General features: G+C 44.0%; 1 protein-coding gene across 1 annotated transcript in view; it reads left to right on the top strand.

Moving 5' to 3' along the window:
* The window catches only part of LOC308078568 (serum response factor-like), a 48881-nt gene that overhangs the window by 7328 nt on the left and 22433 nt on the right, over positions 1–19120 (top strand). The window contains exons 2-8 of the mRNA XM_080419777.1: positions 865–1098; positions 3049–3166; positions 9336–9490; positions 12523–12757; positions 13606–13716; positions 15720–15815; positions 15933–16073. Of these exons, the coding sequence (XP_080275903.1) occupies positions 865–1098; positions 3049–3166; positions 9336–9490; positions 12523–12757; positions 13606–13716; positions 15720–15815; positions 15933–16073 (1090 nt within the window). The remainder of the gene's footprint in view (positions 1–864; positions 1099–3048; positions 3167–9335; positions 9491–12522; positions 12758–13605; positions 13717–15719; positions 15816–15932; positions 16074–19120) is intronic.

Raw genomic sequence — 19120 nt, 5'->3', positions numbered from 1 at the left:
CCAAACACATGTAAACATGTTTTCTAAATCCTAACAGTATGTTGTTATATCAGTGGTGCTCCAACTTTTACACGTCAAGGACCCAAAATGATATGTATTTGGCCGTGGACCCCCATCTCAAAATATTTAGTTCCAGGGACCCCCCCAGGGACCCCCCCCCCCCCCCAGAAGCACAGATCGGAGTTAAAAGTGTTCACTTTAAAACTATATATATTCAAAGATTTTCACACATTTTCAAAAATACCAAATCTACAAGCTCATGCTATGAGCTTGTAGATTTCTTATTTTTTTCTTTTCTTGGCGGAACCCGAGACTCGGCCTGGCTCAACAAATTAGCATAAATTTTGGGCCCGGCTCGGCCCCAAAATGTGGGGTCGGTCGGTCGGTCGGTCGGTCGGTTGGGTAGGGTCGGGTAGGGTAGGGTCGGGTAGGGTCGGGTAGGGTCGGGTAGGGTCGGGTCGGGTAGGGTCGGGTCGGGTAGGGTCGGGTCGGGTCGGGTCGGGTAGGGTCGGGTCGGGTCGGGTCGGGTAGGGTCGGGTTGGGTAGGGTCGGGTCGGGTCGGGTCGGGTCGGGTAGGTTCGGGTAGGGTCGGATTCGGGCAGAATTTGAGAACTCTAGTGTCAAGGACCCCCAAAAATGATATGTATTTTGGCTGCGGACCCCCAGACATAATGTATGTGCCAGGGACCCCCAGACATAATGTATGTGCCAGGAACCCCCAGAAGCAATGATTTGTGTACATGTTTTTTTTTTAAAAGCAGATCTACAAGCCTCATAGCGCTATGAGCTTGTAGATCTTGGTTAACATGGTAGTGATGCTGTATTAAGTTATATTCAGTGACTTTGCTCTTTTTTAAACTCTAGATGGAGGATGAGGCTCCTGGAGGCTCCTCCTCCTCCTCAGGGGCCCCGGGGCTCCTGGGGGCCCCCGGAGGAGCAGGGTACCCCCACCACCCGCGCGGGGCCGGGGGCGTGGCCCGCGGGGCCAAGCCGGGGAAGAAGACCCGAGGCCGGGTCAAGATCAAGATGGAGTTCATCGACAACAAGCTGAGACGATACACGACCTTTAGTAAACGCAAGACTGGCATCATGAAGAAGGTTATTATTTTTAATATCAATTCATTTCAGAAAAAATATTTCTGATTGGTCAGTCATCGGTCATTATTTCTGGATAATGACCGATGAGCTCTATAACAGACCGCTGTCTAATCAGAGACTCAGAACACCTGCTCATATCAACCTGCGCTGCTTGGTTTTATGCTTTATCCAACATGACAGCCATGTAAACAAACAACCAATGTCATTTACAACTAAACGTTGCTCTCAAGAATGTTTTTGAAAACATTTGAAGTGAGAAATAGACGATGCAATAACCGAAAAGTGATTCTATTTGATCCACTGCACTTCCTTGTTTATGTGGCACAACAACGGGGGAATACCAAAACGCTCGCCCCAAAACACAGTCGCCCCGGGGCAAATCCCGCGGTATTACAGGCAAATCGGCGGTATATAGAATGGGGGGCGACTGTGTTTTGGGGGCGAGTCTTCCCGTTACCTTATGGAATACTGTCATTTGTTTTCCAAGGCAAACTTGTCCGCCCAGCCCAATATGGAATACTTTCATTGCTGTAAGCAAGGAAATACTTTGTTTTGTTGTTACTTTTGGGTCAATGTATGTATGTATTTATTAAGTAGCCGTGTAATAAGCGGGATAATGCATGGGGAGGTGGTCATTATTGAAATTTAAAGCCCTTCAGGGTGATTATGCACCTGGGCTCCGCCTCGGTGCATAATCACCCTATCGGGCTTAAAATTTCAATAATGACCACCTCCCCATGCATTATCCCTTGCTTAATCGCACCTATTTTTGCACCGTGGAACGTTTCTCACTGGAGTTTCAGACGGACCGATCATAGCAGCGCACCAACAAACCAACGTGGTTCTCAGACGAGGGGGGGGTCCCCGATGCGGTGCGGGTCACATGTGCGTGATTTTTATTAATAATTAATTAAACTACTATAAAACAACAGTAACAACACACTCTACCAGCCTCCAGTGGTGGAAAATAGCAGATCTACAAGCTCACAATGCGTTGCTATTTTCAAATGGCCGATATAGGCCTTAAGTGGTTACTGTATGTTTTGTAATAATACTCGAAATCTACAAAGTAACAAGTAACTAAAGTTTTCAAATAATTGTAGTGGAGTAAAAGTACAATATTTGCCTCTCAGATGTAGTGGAGTTACTGGAGTAGAAGTAAAAGTATTAGAAATTGGAAATACTCGTGAGTCAAGTGCAAATACCTCAGAATTGTACTTAAGTACAATTCTTGAGTACATGTACTTAAAGACGTATGCCAAAATCCATTTGAAAAATTGCTTTTCACTGTTCACTGTTCTCAGGTCAAATATTGATATGCGATTAAAATGTGATTAATTGTGATTAATTAATTACAAAGCCTCTAATTAATTAGATTATTTTTTTTAATCGAGTCCCAGCCCTATTATTATTATATGTCTGTCTCTCTCTCCAGTCTGTCTGTCTGTCTGTCTGTCTGTCTGTCTGTCTGTCTGTCTGCCTGCCTGCCTGCCTGCCTGCCTGCCTGCCTGCCTGCCTGTCTGTCTTGTCTCTCCAGGCCTATGAGCTGTCCTCTCTGACCTGTCTGTCTCTCTCTCTGCCTGTCTGTCTCTCTCTCTCTCTCTCTGTCTGTCTGTCTGTCTGTCTGTCTGTCTGTCTCTCTGTCTCTCTCCAGGCCTATGAGCTGTCCACTCTGACCTACCTGTCTGTCTGTCTGCCTGTCTGCCTGTCTGCCTGTCTGTCTGTCTCTCTCTCTCTCACTCTGTCTGTCTGTCTGTCTGTCTGTCTGTCTGTTTGTCTCTCCAGGCCTATGAGCTGTCCACTCTGACCTGTCTGTCTGTCTGCCTGTCTGTCTCTCCAGGCCTATGAGCTGTCCACTCTGACCTGTCTGTCTGTCTGCCTGTCTGTCTCTCAAGGCCTATGAGCTGTCCACTCTGACCTGTCTGTCTGTCTGTCTGTCTGTCTCTCCAGGCCTATGAGCTGTCCACTCTAACAGGAACACAGGTCTTACTGCTGGTAGCGAGTGAGACAGGTCACGTCTACACCTTCGCCACCAGGAAGCTGCAGCCCATGATCACCAGTGAGACGGGTAAGTAGAGAGTGAGACGGGTAGGTGGGGGGGCGGGGGGTTTGGGGGGAAAGTACTACTTCCCTACAGAATGGGAAGAGGACTTTTTTTCCCACTATATCCATAATCCAAGTGTGTTTGTTTATATATAACGCCAGCGTGGCTGTTCCAAAGAAAGGACATTTGTAACAGCAACAACCCTGGGGTATATTTTTGAAGTACCCTCGGGTATATTTTTGAACCCCTGCTGACCGACCACTTGGTTCTGCCGCCTCGGGGCGACTGGTTGCCTCGTCGCTCAGTGGTCGTTCTGGACGATCTACACGGTCACAGCTCTTCTCTGTTCTGGCCCCACAGTTAGTGGTGGAATGAACTGATGTCAGGTAGGGATGCACCGCTGAGACAGTTTGGCCCATATCGATATCCGATATAATATATTGCTGTTATGGCCGTTAACCGATATAACCGATGTCGATATGATCGATAAGAAAAACTGTTTTATCCATTCTGAAAAACACATGTAAACACTGAATTTGAAAAAGCACTGCCTGTTTATTCCAAAAATATTTTGATAATCTCATTTCCTTTCACATGTTTAACTTTTTTTAGTTCTCAATGTTTCACATTTGTTTTCCAGCCCTACTCACTATCCAAGGAATAATCTGTCCCTAACAGAAGGAAAGGCACGGCATGGCAACACAGTATAGAACACATGACACGCTGTAGATAAGCATTTAACACATTTGGATTGTGGGGCGGCAGTGGCTCAGGGGTAGAGTGGCCGGGTACCGCAAGGTTCCCAGTTCGATCCCGGGCTGGAGGGCTCCCCCAGAGTTAGTGTAGAAGTGTCCTTGAGCAAGACACTGAACCCCTAACTGCTCCTGATGAGCAGGTTGGTGTCTTGCATGGTTTCCTCCTCCATCGGTGTGTGAATGTGTGAATGTAATGCACAATCTATGTAAAGCGCTTTGGATAAAAGCGCTATATAAATGCACCATTTACCATTTATGAATCTGTCCCTAACAGAAAAGACAGTCATTAACAATACAGCTTCAGAAAAATAGAATACATTAACACATTGACCGCCAGAGGTTAATCTCATAATGCACTCACCAGTGCCAACGTTTTATTGTTGTTTTTTGTTTTTTTCACGTCGCCATAGACCTCGTTAAAATCCTTAAGATTGAGCTGTGCACTGTCTGTAAACATAGCGGAGATCTCCCTGCGTCTACCAGTGAAAACCACGTGTCAAACGGAGCCGCCATGTTGTAGTTAGAACTGTTTATGTTAAACAGTGATCACGAGAAGAAAAAACTACAAGGAGAAAATGGGGTTTCAGTTTCGTCATTAGAACGAGGGCCGACGGGATCGGCAAAACCGGATCCCGAATAATTCCGTTTCCGGTGGTGTTACAATGAAATGTTCCGTATAGAAAAAAAAAGGAAAAAGCACCACAGCCCGTAGGCTACGGGATCGGCGCTTTACGGTTGGATTTATCGGCCCGTAGGCTACGGGCTTGGCGGTGGTAGTGTTAACAAACAGTGCAGTAGTGTCTATAGAACAGGGCAGGTGGAGGCTCCATGCTTATCAAAGTCATTGGCACAAAGTTAAAGAGCAATGTTGTTGATCATACTGCCAGATTAGAAATACAGCCACTTGATCAGCACTCCACACACACACACACACACACACACACACACACACACACACACACACACACACACACACACACACACACACACACACACTCTCTCTCTCTCTTGGGCCATTAAAGATAAACCTGGCGGCGCCCGTCCATCGCCACTTTAACATCATACCCAGGACTGAGGACTCAAAAAGTACTAATCATAAAAGAAGTAAGAACTTGACTTAACTTTCAGACCCATAAATAAAAATAAATAAAAACACAAGTAACTAACAGTGTTAGTTTTAGGCTACTTCTACCACTTATTGCAAAAGTAATAAGTATAAAATGTAATTAAAGTGCAAAAATGAGTAACAAATACTCTCAATCAAAATATCCAGAGATTCCTCAAGGTTAGGTTATTGGCAACCAGACACTGAGTGTCTATTAAACATAGTCATACTGTGGATATGTATAACACTGTAATATATGCACATTTCCCAACTTAAGGTCTGAACTTGAAATATCCAAAATAAACATGGAAACAATGTTTCCACTTTCCACCTGATACTCCAGGGTTAGGTGTACTTCATTAGCATAGGCAGGTTTTTCTTGACAAAGAGAAGCTTTTCTGCGTTGTCGCATAGGATCCTATTCCTTTTTTCATGGATGATATGTGATGCAGCGGAGAAGAGACGTTCACCGTCAACACTTGAGCACGGAGCCCAAAGGTACTTGCGTGCGGCTTGGGCCAGTTGAGGGAAGCGGTCCTCGTTCTTTTTCCAATCCTCCAGTGGGCTCTGATCTCTGGGCAACGGGGCCTCACTCAGGTAGTCGTGCACCTATAGAAATATAAGACAAAAAGTACAGGGTGACTTTACTACACATGTCTGGCAAATTAAAATGAGACAGACATTATTAGCCAGGACATAACATTATCCTCCTCCCCTTAACACATTGACCGCCAGAGGTTAATCTCATAATGTACTCACCAGTGCCAACGTTTTATTGTTGTTTTTTGTTTTTTTCACGTCGCCATAGACCTCGTTAAAATCCTTAAGATTGAGCCGTGCACTGTTTGTAAACATCGCGGAGATCTCCCTGTGTCTACCAGTCCAAACCACGTGTCAAACGGAGCCGCCATGTTGTAGTTAGAACGGTTTATGTTAAACAGTGATCAGCGAGGAGAAAAACTACAATCGAAGAAAATGGCGTTTCAGTGTGCGCTTTAGAATGGAGGCCTACGGGATCGGCAAAACGTGATCCCGAATAATTCCGTTTCCGGTGGTGTTACAATGAAATGTGCCGTACTAGAAAATTGAAAAAAAGGAAAAAGCACCACAGCCCGTAGGCTACGGGATCGGCGCTATACGGTTGGATTTATCGGCCCGTAGGCTACGGGCCTGGCGGTGAGAGTGTTAAACGTTTTAACTCTCAACTCAGCAACTCAACTTTGTCATCACATCACTTGTACCTGTAGAACCTGTGATGTGGTAATACAGTTGAGTTGATCTGAGCAGATGAGCAGGGCTAAAGGTCAACCTCAAGGGGGCAGCGTTGCATTAGGTAATACTGCAGAGTCAGATTTTCCATTTATATATTCATTCATTTAGTTAAAAAAACCTTTAAAAAAAAATGTTGAACACATCCTTAATGTACAGTAAGTTATGTAGTTGTTAACAACATTATTAACAATTCATTACATAAATGAATTTAATATACTTGATTGTATTTGAATATAAGATAAGGTCTGCTATTTACCTGCACACCCGTTGGGCCTGCCTGATGATCTTCTGGAACCGTCTCCTCCAGAATGTCCTCATACATGTCCCTCAGTGACGGTCCAGCGACGTCAGAGTCATTTTCTGCTCGCCTCTTCTTTCCTTGCGGTTCTTCTGGGTCAGGTGTCTCACTCTCAGATTGGATCATCTTCTCCACTGACTTCTGTAGCGCAGTTGTTGCCTCTTGTTTGTTGCTTAGTACACTAAAACAACGCTCTTTGTAGCGGGGGTCTAGGATCGTTGCCAAGTAGTACAATGGCTCGGTGAAAACGTCAGCAAATCTGTCAGTCACCGCCTGTGGTAGAGTGCTCTTCGAGGTGCCGACCCCACTGTCTGTTGCAACCGTCTTGCTCAGGAAACGTTTTAGTGCGAGAACTGATGGAATCACGTCAGCCGCAGCAGCTGAATGAGAACCAATCTCTCGGGTTAACTCTTCGAATGGCGCGAGAAGCGTGGTCATTTTTTCTATGAGGCCCCACTGGTATGAGCTCAACTTCTGATTCGCAGGGAGATCATCATGTTCTGTCCCATAGACACCAAGTGCCCTCTTCTGATCATAAAGTGTTTTCATCATATAAAATGTGCTATTCCACCTCGTTGCAACATCCTGTTGGAGCACCTTGTGAGTTTAATCCAGCTCCTTCTGTATGAGAGGTGGCCAGTGGAGAATGCCTAAAATGTCCTACTATTTCTCTCCCAATAGCGATACAGTCAGAGATGCTTCGCTGGCTTAACACACCATCATGTATGGCTCGCTGCAGTGTATGAGCCATGCAGCCCAGGCTTTTAACACCACAGTCTCTCATTCCCTTCTCCATATTGCGGGCGTTGTCACGCAGCACAACGTGCACCTTATCTTTCGGTATGAACCACTGAGCAAACATGCTGTTAAATGCGTCTGCTATGTTGGTCCCTGTGTGCGAACAATTGCATTCTTGTGAATGCAACACAGCTCTGTTTACATTAAAGTTGTGGTCAATCCATTGAGCAGTAAGGCTTAACATGCTCGTCTGGCTCACGCCAGAGCTCCAGATGTCCGTCGTAAAGCTCACGTCATTCACATTGCTGTCCAACAACTTGTGGATGTGTGTGGCTACGATGTCATATAAAGCAGGGAGGGAAGTCTCGGTAAGGTACTTGCGACTTGGTAGGGCGTAACGCGGGTCCATGTGTTGAATCGAACGGCGAAATCCAGGATCCTCCACGATAGAAAATGGCTGGTCGTCCAGAGCGATCATCTCCATGATCTTATTTGTGATTGACGCCGCCTTTACGCTGTCTTTGACATATGGCTTTGTTTTTTCGAGTGATTGTTGTATGGGGCTACCCTCTGTTATCCTGGTAAACCCCCCTCCCTCCGGAAATCTCATTTGCATTTGATTTCAGGAAGGAGTCTGGGATTGCTCACGGAGTAAAGCTGCCCGAACCGCTGCGTTTACGAACCAATCAGCGGCTGCTAGGGGCGGGATCATCCAATCACCTGCCTAGTAGCTTGAAAAAATGAAACTCCGTCTGTCATCGATTCTGCGACTCTCAGAGTCTCAGATGGAAGTAGGCTGTGAAACAAAATGTGTGTCGCAAGCTTCTTCCATTTGACGGAGTGAGGTTAACCCTCTGTGGCTGTTGTTGCTTTTGGCTGCGTGGTTTTAGTTTTAGCGCCTTCCTTTCCCAATAACTCTTTGAAAAGGCTCTCATGGCGGTTGTGCAAATGAGTCCTCATGTTAATAGTGTTAAATGATTTTACATGGGATCCTCCTCGCCAAACTTCGCCATCGCAAGTATTGCATATTGCAATTCTTGGGTCTTCGGGTTTAACCTTGAAATATGCCCAGACGGCCGACATCTCTCTCTTTTTTTTTATCCTCTCTTAACTTGCTTTCTTGTTTACTGTTGTCTCTCGGCCTGAAGTCCGCGCGCACACTGTGTGTGTGCTTAACAAGTTAAGTGCCCCTCCCACCACACGCACACCCTCCATACACACACGCACTCACACACACCATGTGACACCCGACACCAAACCCCCTGCCCCACCCCGCACACACACACACACACACACACACACACACACACACACACACACACACACACACACACACACACACACACACACACACAATATACTCTTGAGTCCTGCAGCTGCAGCGAGCAGCGAGACACAGAGGCAATCATCGGCTGTTATACCGTTTCATTAAAAAACAACTATATCGGCCGATATATATCGGTTGGCCGATATATGGCACATCCCTGATGTCAGGACAGCAGAGTCACTGATGTCAGGACAGCAGAGTCACTGCCCATCTTTCACCGCAGACTGAAAACCCACCTCTTCAGCACTACCCTGACCCTTCCTCTTTGCCTTGCCTCCTTGTTGTCAATTATTTGTACGAGCTCTTGTTTTATTGGATCTTGTTTATTTGATACACTTATTTGTTTTATCTCTTGTTCATTTGATTTTCCTATGTGTCTCATCTGTTTAAATAAAGTAGGTAGCTGATATATTGCACTTTTACCTTAGCGCTAGGTTTACTCTTAGTTGTTTGTTTTAGAAGAGAATGAACTTCAGACTTCTGGTGATTAGTAGTTTTGTTTCCCTAACTATGTTGAATACACTTATTGTAAGTCTCATTGGATAAAAGCGTCTGCTAAATGACTGTAATGTAATGTAATGTAATGTAATGTAATGTAATGTAATGTAATGTAATGAAGTATTTTCAGTAGCCTGCCTGTCTGTCTGTCTGTCTGTCTGCCTGTCTAACTGTCTGTCTGTCTGTCTGTCTCTCTACAGGTAAGGCTCTGATCCAGACGTGTCTGAACTCTCCAGACTCGCCGCCTCGCCACGACCCGTGCAGCGACCAGCGCATGAGCGCCACGGGCTTCGAGGAGACCGACCTCACGTACCAGGTGACCGACCAGGACGGGCTGCCCGACGCCACGGGCAAGGTGGGTGTGGCTCTGTGTGTGTGTGTGTGTGTGTGTGTGTGTGTGTGTGTGTGTGTGTGTGTGTGTGTGTGTGTGTGTGTGTGTGTGTGTGTGTGTGTGTGTGTGTGTGTGTGTGTGTGTGTGTGTGTGTGTGTGTGTGTGTGTGTGTGTTGTTAAGCCGTCAAGGCAGGGGTGATGATGTAACTCTGATGATGCAGAGGGCCTCTATATTGACACACTCACTACAGAGGAACACATTACATATACTGTACAGAAACCTCTTATCTCTGTAGTTTAACTTTTTTTTCGTAAATTGTTTCCATACTTTGCCATTCTATGTCACACAAGAGTAGCAAAAATAGCAGATCTACAAGCTCTGCGACGCGTTTTGAGCTTGTAGATCTGCTATTTTTGCTATTTTTGAATTCGGATCCTGATTTATTTTTGCTATTTTTGAATTGGAATCCTGAAAAGTAACATTTTCATTTAATTTCAAATGCATTTAGTCATATTTAAACTTTATGAACTTAAATACAAACACATTGGCCCCGATTCATAAAGGGATTTACGACCATATTTTGTACGTATCGGCATTTAGGACAAATCCTACACCTGCAGTCGGATTCATAAAAGTTTGTTTGGTCTGTGTTTTGTGCGTCAGGTGCGCACGTTCTCAGGTCAGCCCCGAGGCTGTCTTACCAGGGCTGAAATGTGCGTATGTCTTTAGAATGCTTTATTCTTCATGCCAAAATCAATTACAACAGTGGCAAACCTCAAATAAAATATATATGTGCCCAACATTTGTCAACACATATATATAAAAAATAAATAAATAAATGTCAAACGATGTATTGCTTGTAGCCTATGCATAATATAGACATGATGTCTCGGCCATAGCTGAGTGGTTAGTGAGCCCGCCTAGGGAACCAGAGGCCCTGTTTGCCCCAGGTTCGATTCCAGGCTATCCCAGCATATGTGCCGATGATATGAAATTTGTCCCTGAGCAAGACTCTTAACCCCAATTGCTCACAGGTTCTCATTGGAAACAAGACCGCAAGGACTTTCATGAACGACCTGTTAAAAGGAATTATTATGTAGCCTAGATTCCACCGCTTTTTATTTATTTTCTAGGCTATCAGTTCCATTTAGAGCTGAATTATTAGGTCCCTCAGTGTGTTTGCCAGCGGGCCATCTCAGCCAAAGTGTCACGTAATAATGAAAATAGGCTATCAGACAGGTGGACTGACGCACCAGTGTCCGTGCCGTGGTATTAATTTGTAGGCTAACAGCCTACTGTAGGCTACTCTACTGTATATTGATTACATGAACGCCACACACAACAGCCTAATAAATGTTACCATCTGATGAAGAAACTATAGTGATGAAAGCTGTGTCCAGAAGATCCATTCCCCATTCAGACGTAGGACAGTGATATATTAATCAAAAATTAACTAATTTAATCAATAAGTAATCAATAAGCTCTGGTCCATAATCGGATAGCAGCGTTCCACTCAATCCAGGGCATACAGCCCTGGATTTATTTTCAACATCATCTTTTTACCTGGTAAACGTGAGCAATGTTATATCCTTTCCAGGTTATTAGTCTATTATTTGCTGGCGGCGTTAAACCTTGTAAACATTACACATTACGTTCAGCTGATCCATCGTGCAATAGTGGGACTCGCTTCCAGACAGATCAGAATGATGTTCAAGTTCTCTGTCAGTGTCAAGGCAATGCGGCCGACAGCTGTAACCGGTGTTGCCAGATTTTGTGAGAGAAATAAGCAACCAGGTCTATGAAAATAAGCCCAAAAGAAGCAACTGGCACTTAGGCCATTATAAGCACTTTAATTAAACCGTTGTGAGCTTGTAGATCTGCTATATTTAGCAAAATCTTGTAATAAAATGTGGAAGATTTGGAAGATTTTTTAAACATTCTAACAACACAAATCTGCCTCCAGCTGGCACAAAACATTTTCAGATGGGGCTTATAGGGATAAACCGGTTAAAACAATTGAACAATTGTGAAGCATGCCCAAATAACCAACTACACTTTAGAAACAAGCCCAAAAAACCGCACACCACTGTTACCAATATTTACAAGCAACTTTACAGAAAAATAAGCGCAAATTCGCTTATAATAAGCGGACATGGCAACACTGTGCCGTAAAGTGACGTTAAAGTTGGATGCTGTTGGATGCAGACTTCGAGATTAATCAGCTCCTACACCTGGTCATACGCACGTCTCTGGGATATACGAACCCCTTTGTGAATTGCACGTCAGTTTGTGACTACCAAAAATACGACCTCCTTTACGAACTTTATTTACCCCATATTTACGACACTCTTTATGAATCGGGGCCATTGGACATAAAAAAGACAATATAATGTTAATACCAGTCATTAAGCTACTAATATAGACTGAAGTCATTAAAGCGGGTCATGTTTGCATGTTATGAATCATAACAGCTGAAATAATATATAATAATATATTATATATATAATATATCATTATTCTGATATTAACCTGTGGGCCGCATTAAGGGAAGGTGGGGGCCTCATTAAGGGAAGGTGGGGGCCGCATGTGGCCCCCGGGCCGCCAGTTGACCATGTATGCATTAAAGGGATAGTTCACCCCGAAAATGCATTTTTTTCCTATAGATTAGTCACCCCATGGAGACTTGAATTCATGGATATGTTTAGTTTTTGTCTCATTCCTAAGCCATGCGGTTCCGGTAGGAGACACAAAGAGTCTCCTTTGTGTCTCCTACCGGAACCGCTGCCTACCGGTCCACTGGTCATCACATTATTGTCTTAGGAATGAGACAAAAACTAAACAATATCCATGACACCTTAACACCTGAGGCAGATTCTACAAAATGTCTTCTAAATCCTATCAGTTTACATAAAAAGCTAATGTTGCTACATATATGTAGTGGTGCTCAAACTTATTATGTATTTGGTCGCTGACTCCCATCTCCAGATATTTTCCCTTCCCCATTTCCCAGAACAATGATGTTCTCAGAGGATAATAATGTATTTTTCTCGTCCAGGAGTTGAGCAAGTCGTCGTTCAGCAACGCGCCACACGCCAGCTCCGCCTCCAACAGCCTCGGCACCGCCCCCGCCTGGCAGCAGGTCACCACTAGCTCCGCCTCCTCAGCCTCTAACCCCGCCTCATCCTCCTCCTCCAACTCCGCCCCCTCGGCCACCAACGGAACGCTGCTGAAAACAACCCCGCCCACCACAGGTGTCATGTTACCTGGAGGATTCACCCTGATGTCGTCAGGTCTGTCTGTCTGTCTGTCTGTCTGTCTGTCTGTCTGTCTGTCTGTCTGTCTGTTACTGTCTGTCTGTCTGTCTGTTACTGTTTGTCTGTCTGTCTGTCTGTCTGTCTGTCTGTCTGTCTGTCTGTCTGTCTGTCTGTCTGTCTGTTACTGTCTGTCTGTCTGTCTGTTACTGTCTGTCTGTCTGTCTGTCTGTCTGTCTGTCTGTCTGTCTGTCTGTCTGTCTGTCTGTCTGTCTGTCTGTTACTGTTTGTCTGTCTGTCTGTCTGTCTGTCTGTCTGTCTGTCTGTCTGTCTGTCTGTCTGTCTGTCTGTCTGTCTGTCTGTCTGTTACTGTCTGTCTGTTACTGTCTGTCTGTCTGTCTGTCTGTCTGTCTGTCTGTCTGTCTGTCTGTCTGTCTGTCACTGTCTGTCTGTCACTGTCTGTCTGTCTGTCTGTCTGTCTGTCTGTCTGTCTGTCTGTCTGTCTGTCTGTCTGTCTGTCTGTCTGTCTGTCTGTCTGTCTGTCAGTGAAGGTGGGGGCCGCCAGTGGCCCATGTATGTACTACAGCGTCACACAAAAACATCACAAGTATCAGATCTACAAGCTCAAAACGCGCCGCGACGCGTTTTGAGCTTGTAGATCTGATACTTGTGATGCCTTTAAATTTGAATCCTGAAATGTAATAGTTTTGGAACATATGAAACATCACTGTGTGTGTGTGTGTGTGTGTGTGTGTGTGTGTGTGTGTGTGTGTGTGTGTGTGTGTGTGTGTGTGTGTGTGTGTGTGTGTGTGTGTGTGTGTGTGTGTGTGTGTGTGTGTGTGTGTGTGTGTGTGTCTGTGTGTGTGTGTGTGTGTGTGTGTGTGTAGGTCAGCTGCAGGGTCACCCCACCATGACCCTACAGGCCACCCTACCGTCAGGCTCCGCCCACCAGCCGTCCCAGCATGCAACGCTGCTGCGCCTACCGGTCTCACTCACAGGTGACACACATTTGATTGATTGATTGAATTTTTTTTAGGCAAAAAGAACGTAAAAACAACACAGTTACATTTATAATACTTTTGTCTAAAAGGTCCGACCAAAAAAGTCCTTGTGGACTTGTTTCCGTTGGGGTCCTTGAATTAATTTCATAGACATATATAGTAACAACCAAACAGTTCAAATAGAGGAGGGGGGGGGGGTCGTCAATCTACAGGGAAACTGGTACTAGCTCCTCTTTAGGCCTCCAGAAAGATGAGTTTTTACGGCTGTTTTGAATGAGCCCAGCGAATTTTTGAGGGATGAGGTTAGACTATTCCATACCTTGGTGGCTGTGCTATAGAAGGAGAATTTGCCCATGTTTGTTTTATGGGTGGGTGGTACCAGATTGTTGTTTACGCTCCCTCTAGTTTCGTGGCTGTGGGTGTCACTAACTTTTTCGAGGTATTTATACAGATATGCGGGTATAGGGGGCATTTCGGGGAAATCTGCATTTACAATTTTGAAGACCAGACCCATTTTTAGTTGTTTAACCCTGTCTTCCACCCTGAGCCAGCCTAGGCTGGCAAAGTGAGTGGGAGAGAGGTGGGTCATGGGCCCCAGTCCGAGAAGTAGTCGGATCACTTTGTTTTGGGAGGTTTGAAGTAGTGCTGCACAATTAATCGAAAAAAGATCGTGATCTCGATTCAGACACCTATGCAATTTTTTTTTTTTTTTGCTTAATATTTTTATATTTACAAGAGAATTGTGTGAGAATCGTGATCTCAATTCCTATGGAGGAAAATCGTGATTCACATTTGAGCAAGAATTATGCAGCACTAGTTTGAAGCTTAGTCTTCAGTGACACTGAGGTGTTGGAGTACCAAGAGGAGCTAGCATAGTCAAAAAGGGGCTGAATCAGGGCCCCTGAGAGGGTCCTGAGGGCCTGAGGGTTGACAAAAGAGGAAACTCTGCCCATAAATCTGGTTCTCTGGTTTACTCCTTTGACCACCTTTGTTGCCATGCTTTCAGCTGTCAGGTATTTGTCAAGAATACATCCCAAATAGGTAATCTCTTTTTTGCTAGTGATGATTGTGTCATCGACTTTGACTTTGAAGTCATTTACCTTCATTTTACTGAGGGAATGTTTAGTCCCAAATAGAATGGATTCAGTTTTCCCAAGGTGTAGTGACAGTTTGTTATCGGTAAGCCAGGTACGGATTTTTGAGAGTTCAGAGCTGAGCGCCTCCTCGCCTTCAGCTTATCAAGTAGAATTGAGTGGTTTATAATGGTTTCAAACGCCTTTTGGGGGTCCAGCATGACCATGCCGCAGTATTTGCCCGAGTCTACCTCATGTTACCAACTGGGTTGCAACGGTGGTGAAGAAACTGTTAAAACAGTCCGCTACCAATTGCTTGTCAGTAGTGAACACACACACACACACACACACACACACACACACACACACACACACACACACACACACACACACACACACACTTAAATATTGTATTTAATTTAGAAACGGTTAATCTTTCACTCAATAAGGACAATGCCCGTCACAAGTTGATGTCATGTGTCCATGTGAGGTCTATAGCCCTATGGAGCAAAAAACATATTTAAATATTGATTTGATGCTCATATTAACCTTTATGATATTTAGTATTAAGTTGTGTTTTTATTTCCATAATAGGGCTGGACCACACACAGACAAATGACACCATCAACATGTGACGGACATGTTCCCTCTTGAATGAAAGATGAACTGTTTCTAAAATAAAAGAAATATGTTTAATTTCACTTTTTAGTGATAGAGGACAATTATAATGTATTAAGACATATTTAGCTAAACTACATGAAATGTAATGTCATTTTAACACATAAAACAAGTATTGTGTGTGTGTGTGTGTGTGTGTGTGTGTGTGTGTGTGTGTGTGTGTGTGTGTGTGTGTGTGTGTGTGTGTGTGTGTGTGTGTGTGTGTGTGTGTGTGTGTGTGTGTGTGTGTGTGTGTGTGTGTGTGTGCAGGCGGACCGCAGCACCTTCAGGCCATTCAGGTACAGACCAGCCACGCCTTGACCAATCAGAACAGCTCTGAGCTGGCCCATAGCTCCGCCTCCACAGGTAAACTACATCACCTGTACTAATGTAACAGTGTGATCAGCGTGCCAGGTTAATTGCCTTGGAATAAAATATTATAGATAATAATATTCCTCTCCTCTCCTCTCCTCTCCTCTCCAGTCATCGCCCCCTCCTCTTCTTCGGTGGTTTACCCAGGAGGTACGACTGTCATGTATGCCACGCCCACATCCTCCCTGACAGACGGAGGCCTGACGCTGCTCAACGCCTTCCCCGGCCACGCCCACAACCACGAAACCACAGGTACACGCTCACACACACACACACACACACACACACACACACACACACACCCCCACACACACACACATTTGAAATATTTATTTATGTCCACATAATAAGAAGTACAGGATGTACAAAGGACATAAACACTGCCAGTGCAGTCAGATGAAGGGAAAACAGTTAGTTACAAAGTGCATGTAAAGCAGAGCAACGTTACATACAAAACAAAAGATGGCATACTTGTCGAACACAGAGGACAACAATCATGGGTAAAGGAAACAACGCCTCCTCCAAATTGAGCGGCTTCCTATAATAGCTGATATTGAGCAGTACCTTGCTAATTGTTTAGCCCTCCTTTTGGAGAGGCCGGCCATTTGAAGGCCCCTCACAACCAACTTGTGCCCTATAGGCTACCAAAGATAAAAACCAAAAGTTTACATCTGTAGCCTAGCTGAGAGATGGTCTGCTCTAGCTGATGATATTTTAGCACTTTGGTTAGGAAGGCTTCCTCTAAGCTGTAATCAAAAGTATAGCCGACCTCGAGGATGAACACCTCCCTATGGTTTTCATTAACAACAATGACATCAGGGGTGTTAGCTGAAATGTTAGAGAACACAGAATCATCATTACACAGGCTAAACATGTTGTAATGTTAGAGAACACAGAATCATCATTACACAGGCTAAACATGTTATAATGTTAGAGAACACATCATCATTACACAGGCTAAACATGTTATAATGTTAGAGAACACAGAATCATCATTACACAGGCTAAACATGTTGTAATGTTAGAGAACACAGAATCATCATTACACAGGCTAAACATGTTATAATGTTAGAGAACACAGAATCATCATTACACAGGCTAAACATGTTATAATGTTAGAGAACACAGAATCATCATTGCACAGGCTAAACATGTTGTAATGTTAGAGAACACAGAATCATCATTACACAGACTAAACATGTTATAATGTTAGAGAACACAGAATCATCATTACACATTCTAAACATGTTGTAATGTTAGAGAACACAGAATCATCATTACACATTCTAAACATGTTGTAATGTTAGAGAACACAGAATCATCATTACACAGGCTAAACATGTTGTAATGTTAGAGAACACAGAATCATCATTACACATTCTAAACATGTTGTAATGTTAGAGAACACAGAATCATCATTACACATTCTAAACATGTTGTAATGTTAGAGAACACAGAATCATCATTACACATTCTAAACATGTTATAATGTTAGAGAACACAGAATCATCATTACACATTCTAAACATGTTGTAATGTTAGAGAACACAGAATCATCATTACACAGGCTAAACATGTTGTAATGTTAGAGAACACAGAATCATCATTACACAGGCTAAACATGTTATAATGTTAGAGAACACAGAATCATCATTACACAGGCTACACTAAGGAGCATGGTTGCTTGGAAACCAGATGGAGAGGTTAAGTTTAGATGGTTAAACCTGCAACCTCGCTTTCAGAGTAAAGATAATAATGCATTCGTCTAAAGCAACATTTTTTCCCACAGAGTGCGAGACAGAATGGTCGGCAGCGGGGAGACATGCAGTCTTCCCTTGCAACCTCAGTTCAGTCCAATGCTGCCGCTGCCTTTGCTGTTGTGCCCATAAGAGGCGACCTCGGGCATTAGTCAGTGGGAGTTGGTGTTCTGTTCCACACACAGTCATAGATGCTCTGACAGAGATAATGGGGTCACATATACACACACACACACACACACACACACACACACACACACACACACACACACACACACACACACACGAATGCATACGTTTTTGATTGAATAGTTTATTAGACAGAGAATGAAGGACAGTCAGACATTAACACATCGACCGCCAGAGGTTAATCTCATAATGTACTCACCAGTGCCAAGGTGTTTTTGTTGTTTTTTTAGTTTTTTTCATGTCGCCATAGATCTTGTTAAAATCCTTAAGATTGAGCCGTACACGGTCTGTTTACATCCGCGACATCTCAACGTATCTCCCAGTGAAAATCACGTGTCAAACGGGGCATCCATGTTGTAGTTAGAGCGGATTACGTTAAACAGTGAAATGCGAGGAGAAAAAACTACAGGAAGAGAATTGAGTTTCAGTTTCGTCTGTAGAATGGGAGCGGACGTGATCGTCAAAACCGGATCCCAAATAATTCCGTTTCCGGTCATCAAACCGGAAACGGAAGTGGATAAAAAAAAATCCGAAAGTGAACCCGGAAATTTTTAGCGCGGAAAGACCGTGGACCGTAGGGCTACGGTCTCGGCGCTTAACAGTTGGATTTAACGGACCGTAGGACTACGTTCTTGGCGGTTAATGTGTTAAGGCTCAAAGGATAACACTACAAAGTCATGGGGACTTGTTTCCATTGTGGTCCTATGTATTGACAACTAAAGACAAATTTGACCCCTGTCAGTTTGCTTATAAGAAAGGTTGCGGTACAGAGGACGCGGTTGTCACACTGGTCCACTTCATTACAAAACACCTAGATAAGTCTAGTAAGAATCATGCAAGGGTGCTGTTCTTAGACTTCTCTTCAGCCTTCAATACAATACAGTCTGATATTCTGTCGCACTGACAAACCAGACCAATACATTCTAAAGTACTCTGATGATACAGTCTTGATTTCTCTTTTGGATAGTTCCAGTGATCCTGGACTGCACCAACACAGAGTAAATAAGGTGGTGGAGTGGAGCGATAACAATGCTCTTATCATTAACACAAAAAAGACAGAAGAGAGTGTTTTTGGTGCTCCACTAGAGATACACAGATCCCCCATTACTATTCATAGTGAACAGATCAACCAGGTATTCGTATACATACCTAGGAGTAGTAATAGACCACCTTTTGTCATGGAAAGACCAGATTGAATCAGTGGGTAAGAAGACAAAACAAAGAGTCAATTTCCTTCGCCGTCTGAGATATTTTGGTGCTAGTAGACGGATTCTTCTTTTGTTTTTCACTTCTGTTTTTATGAGTGTTCTGCAGTACTGTAGTACCACCTGGTATAGATGTTATTATGAGTGT

This window comes from Gymnoscopelus braueri, assembly GCF_963280865.1.
Source record: "Gymnoscopelus braueri genome assembly, chromosome: 2".
In the NCBI taxonomy this organism is placed as follows: Eukaryota; Metazoa; Chordata; class Actinopteri; order Myctophiformes; family Myctophidae; genus Gymnoscopelus; species Gymnoscopelus braueri.
Note: the sequence above shows the minus strand (reverse complement) of the source record. Positions and strands in the feature narration are given on the sequence as shown.